This window comes from Miniopterus schreibersii (genome assembly GCF_964146895.1).
Source record: "Miniopterus schreibersii genome assembly, chromosome: 3".
Classification (NCBI taxonomy): Eukaryota; Metazoa; Chordata; class Mammalia; order Chiroptera; family Miniopteridae; genus Miniopterus; species Miniopterus schreibersii.
In genome coordinates this window covers 99,986,477-99,994,774 of record NC_138103.1, presented here as the reverse complement: position 1 = coordinate 99,994,774, position 8,298 = coordinate 99,986,477, and the positions used below count along the sequence as shown (strand labels likewise).

The 8,298-nt window shown below is 56.3% G+C and overlaps 1 protein-coding gene and 1 long non-coding RNA gene across 8 annotated transcripts in view; one reads left to right on the top strand and one right to left on the bottom strand.

The window, feature by feature from the left end:
* Window positions 1-6,770, bottom strand: LOC308554828. Of its 4 annotated transcripts, XR_013998444.1 has the most exons (4): window positions 6,601-6,770; window positions 4,919-5,013; window positions 4,313-4,482; window positions 7-197 (listed from the first exon to the last, which is right to left on the bottom strand). It is a non-coding gene; the product is annotated as an uncharacterized lncRNA (long non-coding RNA). The 4 variants fall into 4 exon arrangements; XR_013998447.1 differs by lacking the exons at window positions 4,919-5,013; window positions 6,601-6,770 and adding an exon at window positions 2,114-2,236 and having other exon boundaries at window positions 1-197; window positions 4,313-4,782; XR_013998445.1 differs by lacking the exon at window positions 6,601-6,770 and having other exon boundaries at window positions 4,313-4,556; window positions 4,919-5,181.
* The window catches only part of PAIP1 (poly(A) binding protein interacting protein 1), a 27,098-nt gene continuing 24,302 nt past the window's right edge, over window positions 5,503-8,298 (top strand). The window contains exons 1-2 of one of the 4 annotated variants that reach the window (XM_081132393.1): window positions 5,503-5,713; window positions 6,778-6,923. In XM_081132393.1, the coding sequence (XP_080988519.1) occupies window positions 6,828-6,923 (96 nt within the window). In that variant the 5' untranslated portion in view covers window positions 5,503-5,713; window positions 6,778-6,827. Of the gene's footprint in view, window positions 5,714-5,912; window positions 6,363-6,777; window positions 6,924-8,298 lie in introns of those variants that run through there. The other 3 variants (XM_081132392.1, XM_081132391.1, XM_081132394.1) reach the window with 3 other exon arrangements.

The window sequence follows — 8,298 nt, the reverse complement described above, 5'->3', positions numbered from 1 at the left end:
AATAAATCTTAGCTTGGGCTGCTTCAACAAAATGCCATAGACTGGGTGGCTTAAACAACAAGTTTATTTCTAGCAATTCTGGGGGCTGGGAAGTCCAAGATCCAGCACCTGAATGGTCAGCCTCTGGCAGTGACCCTCTTCCTGGTTTATGGATGGCCATCCTCTTGCTGTGTCTTCTCATGGGATTCATGCCTCTTCTTATAGATGAATATATGAATGAAAACTGAATGAGTGAATCATGGGTCCAATTATGGGGGCTCGATCCTCATGATTTCATCTAAACCTAATTTTCTCCCCCAAATCCCCACCTCCAGATAACATCATATTGGGGATTAGGGCTTCCACATATGAATTTGGAGGGGACACAAGCATTCAGTCTATAACTTTCTGTCCTTCCCTCCCCAAATTTATGTCCTTCTGACATGCAAAATGCATTCATTCCATTCCAACATCCCCAAAAGTCTTACCTCGTTTAGCATCTACTCTAAAATCTAAATTCCAAAATCTCATAAAACTCATCTAAGTATCACCAAAATCCAATGTGGGTAAGATTCAAGGTGCAATTCATACTGAGGCAAAATTCCTCTCCAGCTATGACCCTCTGAAACCAGGCATTTGCTTCCAAAACACAATGGTGAGATGGCACAGGACAGACATTCCTATTCCAAAAGGGAGAAATAGGAATGAAGAAAGGGGTGGTGGGTCCCAAGCAGATTCAAAACCTAGCAGGGAAAATTCCATGTATCTGAAAACTCAAGAATGATCACCCTGCCCGGGCGGGTGTGGCTCAATGGTTGAGCATCGATCTAGGATCCAGGAGATCGTGGTTCAATTCCCTGTCAGGGCACATGCCCGGGTTGCGGGCTCGGTCCCCAGTCGGGAGCATGCAGGAGGCAGCCGATCAATGACTCTTTCATCATTGATGTTTCTATCTCTCTCTCCCTCTCTCTTCCTCTCTCTGAAATCAATAAAGACATATTAAAAAAAAAAAAATGATCATCCTTAGCTCTATGATCTGCCCTCCAAGACCACTGGAGTAACAAAAAATGCTACCCCATGCCTAGGTGGGCTCTCCAAGAGGACTTCACCTCCAGGGTTCTGCTGGGCGAGGGATCACCCCCATGACTTCCAATGGCACTGTCCCCACCGTTGGAGGTTGTCCGGCCTGTTGAAACTAAGATGGTGCCTCTGATAATATCTCTGAATTGCTTTCCGGAGCCAGTCCTCCCTTTTCTTGAAGAATAGCTCTGATTCGCAGTCCAATCGCTTTATCATCCTGTCCTACAGAATCTAAGAAGTCCAACCACCTTCCTTTATTCTGTGCCATCTCTGTCCCCTTCGGGTCACACTAGTAGTGTCCCTGCTGGCGTGACTGATGAGGTCTGTGGCTCACACCCACATTAATGTCCTTGTCAAATGCTCGGTCAGCCCCACTCTTGCTATTCTCTTCTAAACATGCTTTTTCAACTTTTTGCCACAGGGACAGGCTGAGAATTTCCCAAATCTCTACGTTCTAGTTACCTTTAGCTTTACAGTTTCTTCTTCAATTCATTTCTCCATCCTCACTTTTTACTGTAAGCAGTCAGGAGGAGTGAAGCTGCTCCTGCAGGACTCTGCTTAACACTTTCCTCACCTAAATGTCCAATTTCATCGCTCACAAGATCCGCCTTCCACACATCGCTAGAGCACGGACACAGATCAGCCAAGATCTCAGCACTTGAGAGCAAGCACTGCCTTTCCTCTGTTACCCGACACGTTCCTCATTCATGTCCGAGACCTCATGGAAACGCCTTCACCATCCACGTTTCTACCAACCCTCCCATGGGTACATGAGTACCCATATTCCCCGAGCAAATGGAGGCAGCCTCTACGGCTTTCCTCTTTCCTCTCTGAGCCCTCGCCAGAATTACCTTGAACAGTCCCTTCATGGCACTGTTGGATTTTTCTAGCATAAGCCAAAAAGTATTACCAGCCTCTACCCATTAACCTGTTCCAAAACCACTTCTGGACTTTTTCCGGTATTTGCTATAGTAGCACCCACTTCTCAGCACCATTTTTCTGTCTTAGGGTTCTCCAGAGAAACAGAGCTAATAGGAAATATATATATATTTACATATGATTTATTATGAGAAATGGGCTCTCAAGATTATGGAGGCTGAGAAGTCCCGTGATTTGCCATCTGCAAGCTGGAGATCCAGGAGAGCTAGAGGTGTAGTTCCAGTCCAAGCCTGCAGGCCTGAGAACCAGAGCAACAGTGGTTAAGTCCCAGTCTAGAGTCAGGAGGAGATCATGTCCCAGCTCAAGCAATCGGGCAAAGAGATGAAATTCTACCTTCCTCCTCCTTTCTGCTCTCTTAGCGAGCAGGACAATGCTCACTACACTGGGGAGGGCCGTCTGCCTTGCTCAGTCTGCAGATCCAATGCCAATCCCTTCCCAGAACACCCTCACAGACACACCCAGAAATCACATTTACCAGATAGCTGGCCATCCATGGCCCAGTCAAGTTGACACATAAAGTTAACCATCACCACAAATGCCAAGGAGTGCAACCTCTGGGTTGTTTCTGTACTTATATGTAAATTATACAGGGTGTCCCCCAAAAAATGTAGACACACTTTCCCTACTCCACTTGTCCTGGCTTACTAGCCTGTCTCAACTATACCATGATCCAAAGAAAAGCAGGGCTGTTGTAGGTGAGTCCTATTGCTGTCAAAAGCCTATTATGTGTGCCAAGTAGTACTGGGATAGAATCTAAAAGTGTAGAGATCAAAAAAGGTGGCCTCCGCCATCCTGGCCAGGTAGCTCAGTTAGTTAGAGAATCATCCCAATACACCAGGGCACATACAAGAATATACCAATGAATACATAAATAAATGGAACAACAAGTCTCTCTCTCCCTCTCCCTTCCTCTCTCTCTAAAATCAATAAATTAAATAAAAATAAAAGGTGGCCTCTCCCTTCAGAAGGCCAGTTTAGTGGAAGAGACAGTTAAATAAACCAAATGTTAACAATCCAGCATGCCAAGTGCCAAGACAGAGTTTTCCCAGGGTGCCACTATCACAAAGGTGGGAATCTGAGATTAGCCAGCTTGGGGGTGTCTTCCTGGAAAACGTCTTTCAAACCCAGCTCAAGGAAACAAATCTTTCCCATAGTTCACAGCAGGCCTTTCCCCAGATTACAACATATTTTGCAACCTCTCAGAATTGAGTCCCCTCTCTCCCCTTTCGTCATAAATCCTTAAGAAAGGCACAACTGTGGGGGAAGAGCATTTTTCAAGATTCTCTTCAGAGTCCCAAAAGGTGCTCGTGCGCACATGTGCGCACGTGTGTGTGTGTGTGGCTTCTTGGTGGTTTCCAACACCTAGCACCTGGCAGTTAGCCCTAAAATGATCCCCAGATGATGAATCTGAGCTCTCATAATCTCTTGGCGCCTTTTTTGTAAAATGAGGATGATTGGAATGTCTACTTCATATGATGTGAGGGTTAAAAATAATTAAAAAGTAAAGCTCTTGGAACTGTGGCCAGCACATCATAAACACTCAATAAATATTAGCAACTGTTATTATTGTGAAGCCAATTCCATTCATGTCACCCCCAGGTCCACCGTTCCATATATCATGAGAATAGGGTTACAGTCTTGGCCGGTGTGGCTTAGTGGGTTGGGCATTGTCCAAGCACCAAAAGGTTGCCGGTTCAATTCCCGGTCAGGGCACATGCCCAGGTTGCAGGTTCAGTCCCAAGTCTCAGTGGGTATAGGAGGCAAGCGATTGATGTTTCTCTCTCACATTGATGTTTCTCTATCTCCTTCTCCCTTCCTCTCTGTCTCTAAAAAATATATCAAAAAATATATATATTTTTTTAATCCTCACCTGAGGATATTTTTTCCATTGATTTTTTTGGAGAGAGTGGAGGGGAGGGAAGAGGGTAAGAGAAGGAGAGAGAGAGACATCAATTGGTTGCCTCCCACCCTCGCCCTGACCAGAGCCGGGACTGCAGCCCAGGTGCATGCCCTTGACCTGGAATCAAACTTGAGACCCTTTGGTCTGTGGGCTGACACCTAACCACTGAGCCAAACCAGACAGGGCCATACAATATATTTTTTTAAATAAAAAATAAAAGGTCACAGAAAAGGAGCGCAGACCACCCCACTTTGGCACATTATTTTGAATTCAAGTTACTTAAGCAACAGCCAGTGCCAGGACACTCTGACCCCCCTTTGTCCCCTGAAAGATGGAAACAAGCCTCCCACCTGAAGGTCCCCTTCCTGGACTAGAGGGTCCAAGGCATCCTTGTCACCAGAGGCAGGGAATTACGATAGAAAAGGCTTTGTAAGCGGCTCCATTACTTCCTCCCTGACCTGCTGCCTCAAGCCCAAGCCTCTCTGTTTTGCCAACTCTTCACAAACCTGCTGTTTCCTGGTCTGAAAGGTATAAAAAGCTGCCTCCTTGGGTCCCCTCGGGGAGTTTCTTATTTTCATGGGCTCCTGTACAGACAAGATGAAATTCGCTTTTCTCTTGAGGATCTTAGTCAACTCAGCGACTGGACCAGCCCGACAACCTGGAGGGGACAAGGGACAAGCTTCCTGTCCCCGCTGAGCACACGCGCGTGGGTCCTCCCGGTACAAGGGGACCGTCGGGCGAGAAGGGCTGACCTGCCCACAGGAATGGACGCCAACGTTACAGCGCCAACTCGGCGCGCTCACCGTCCCGTGTCCTGCCTGTAGTGCAGGCCCACTGCCCCCACGGGCGTGTTTCACGGGAGGAAAGCGGGCTCCCGGGCGGACCCTCACCTGCCGAGGGCCCACGGGCAGCTGCGGCCTCGTGGAGTATTCCCGGCCTTCCCGGGCCGGAGCCCCGCCGTGCGCCCCGCCGTGCGCCCTGCGGCTCCTCCCAACCACCCGCAGCCGGTCCTTCGCTCACGGTCGCGCGCGTCGGGGCGTCTTCTCATCCATTAGGGTGAAGGCGTGGAGGTTTTCTGTATTAGCCAGAAGAAAGGTGAAGGTGTGTCTTCGTTCCTAAATGAAATTATTCTTTTTTTTTTTTTTTTTTTTAATGTATCTTCATTGATTTCAGAGGGACGGAGGGAGAGGGAGAGAAACATCAACGACGGGAGCATCGACCGCCGCCTCCTGCGCGCCGCCCCCCGGGGTTGCAGCCGCAGCCCGGCGCGCGCCCCGACCGGGGCCCCACCCGAGACCCCACCCGAGACCCCACCCGAGACCCCACCCGAGACCCCCGGGCTCCCAGGCCCGCGCCCGGCCGCCGAGCCGCCCCTCCTGTTTCTTTATTCATGTGAAGCGCCTTCGAGGAACCGTGTAATTGCACACGCGGCGTGCGCGCGGCCCCGGGAGGAGAAAGGGGAGTTTCATCGAAAGGCGGTGCATGTCCCCAAAACTCCCGGCGGCGGAGAGGGCAGGGCTGGGGCGGGCGGCTGGCGGCGGGCGCGGGGAGCTGGGGGCGGGCGCGCGTTAGGCCTCCCGCCGCTGGCGGAGCCTCCTCGGGCCGGGCGGGGCGGCGGGCGGCGGGCGGCGGGCCCCGAGCCGGAGCCGGAGCCGCAGCCGGAGGCCGGGGCCGCCCCCTGCGCGCCCACGGAGGTGCGCGTCCGCGAGCCCCGCGCCGGCCCACGCCCCTCCCCCCGCGCTTTTATTTTCGCGGCATCAACCGTCGGCCTCGCGCTTCCCTTCTGAGAACCGCGGCGGGGTCGGGCCGCCTGGGGTAAGTGGCCTGTCCCCGAGCCGGCCCGGGAGCCGAGGCGCGGCCCCCGGCCCCGCGGCCGGCGGGAGGGAGGGACGGGGCCCGGCCCGGACGCCGCCCCGGCTCCCGCTGGGCCGCCGCCGCCGCCGGGCGCGAGCGGAGCAGCCGCGCCCAGGCCTCCGGGCCGCGGGGGGCCGCTGTGACCGCCGGGGCCGCCGCGCCGGAGGCGGGAGCGGGGCGGTGGGCGAGTCGCCGAGCGGCGGGCGCGGGAGGCGGCGGTGCTGCAGCTGCCGTGCGCTCCGCCGAGCACCGAGCACCGAGCGGGCCGCCCTCGGGTCCCATGAGGCCCGAGTGAGCGCCTCCCCCGCGTCCCCCGAGCGCAGCGCCGCCGCGGCCCGGAGCCGGAGGAGGAGCATGTCGGACGGGTTCGATCGGGCCCCAGGTGCTGGTCGGGGCCGCGGCCGGGGCCTGGGCCGCGGAGGGGGCGGGCCTGAGGGCGGCGGTTTCCCGAACGGAGCGGGGCCGGCGGAGCGGGCGCGGCCGCCGCCGCCGCCGCCGTCGCCCAGAGCGCCGGGCGCCCCGCAGCAGCCGCCGCCGCTGCGCCAGCCCAGGACGGCCCCGCCGCCCGGGGCCCGGAGCGAGCCGCCCGCCGGGCCCGCGCCGCCCCCAGGTACGGAGCCAGCCGCGGCCCGCGCGCCGAGCGCCCGCCCAGGGCCCCGACGCGGCCGCGAGGGCCCGGGGGGGCGGGGGGCGCCCGGAAGGGGCCGCGGGAGCCTTTGTGCGCCCGCGGGGGAGGGGCGCGAGCGCGGCCGCCGCCCCCTCCCAGCCTCGGAGGGGCCGTCTTGGCGGGCGGCCGCCTGTCCCCGCCGCCCCCTCGGGCCCGCGGCGGCGAGCGCGCCCCTCAGGACCTGAGGCGCGTCTTTTGTTCCTTCTCGAAGGCTCCGCGCGCCCGCCCGCCCGCCCGCCGGGCGGGAACCTCACGCCGCGAGGTGGCCCCGCGGAGACCAGCCTCGCGCGGCCCCCGGCGCGGGGACGGCCGCACACAAAGGGCCGGGCGCCTGACGCCCCCTGTCTTCCTCCCGCAGAACCCGCGAGGCCCCCGGACGGTGCCGCCCAGCAGGACGCGGAGCCGGCGATGGCGAAGCCCCAGGTGGTGGTCGCCCCGGTGTTAATGTCCAAGCTTTCTGCCAACGCCCCCGAGTTCTACCCTTCGGGCTACGCCAGCTACACGGTGCGTGCGCCTTTGCCGCGGCCGCGCGGGGGGCCGGGAGGGGCCGTCGCCGGGCAGCCTGAGCGCGGGCGCGAGGATTCATTCATTGGGCTCCGGAGGAGGCAGGGCTGGGTCGGAGGGGCCGGGCCGGGTCGGAGGGGACGGGCCTGGTCGGAGGGGACGGGCCGGGTCCGGAGGGGACGGGCCGGGTCCGGAGGGGACGAGCTCGCCCGGGAGTCGCGCGGGGGGGCCTTTCAGGGGCCGCCGTGAGCGAGGGGCCGCCCGGTCTCCCGCGCCCTGGGCACCCGCAGGTCCCCCCGCGCCGATGCACCCTGTGGGCGAGCACCCCGCTCGCCCTCCCGTCGGTAAGGCTGCAAGCGTCTCCAGTCTTTAGGAACAACCCCCAGAGCAGGGGCCTGGCGAAGTTGATTTTTAAATCTGAGTTTTGCAAGGTAGCAGAAACTGCGCGGGGAGGTGGAGAGTAAGCCCGGGTGGTTTGGGGGCAGACCCGTTTGTGCAGGTTTTTGAAGTTGAGAAGGACCCATCTGGGCTCCGTCAAGTGAAGAAGATGGATGTGTTTCTGGCTCCAGCCAGCTATTCGGACGCAGAAATGCTGTAGGGGGGTTTTGAGAGAAAGTGTTTACATAGGTGTAAAGACCTTGTGAGCTTTTGGATGCATCTTTGTCTATGACATGAGAATTTTTTAAAAATTGGTCACGTTTATCTTAAATACCGGAACAAAATACAGCACAGTCGGGGAGCAGGGGAGAGAAAGGAATTTGTTGTGCTAAGTTAATGCATGGCAGTCAGTTGTAGGTAAGCGGGGCAGGAACCATTCTTGATTGAAGAAATAATGGGTTGTAGTTTAGCGTAAGTCCCACCTTTCCTATGTTCTTAGCTTCCCTGGCCTACGACCCCTAGAGCGGTGCAGACAGAGGTTAGCTCCGAGTTTCCCCAAGTGAGCACTCAGGCAGCTGGCATCCAAATCTAGAACAGGAGCATTATCAGCATCCAGAGGCCACCTGTCTCCTAACCATTACTGCTCTCCAAGGGTAACCACTGCTTTGGCTTAACAAGTTTTGCCTCTTTTCAAAGTTTATATAAATGGAGTCATACCGGATATATTTGTTTTTCACTTTCATTCAGCATCACAATTCATTCATGTTGTAGCATGCAATTGGAGGTGACTTGCTCTCATAGGTGACTCACTCCATTGTGTGACTGTCGCCACAGTCCCATTTGTCAGTTGAACATTGCGGTAGCTTCCACTTTGGGGCTATTTTGGGGCTGCTATTCCTGGCCCTGCCTTGGTGGATATACACCCTTGCTTCTGTTTGGTACATACCAAAGAATGGAATTGCTGGGACATAGGGTAGCCAGCTTTGGTAGAAACTGC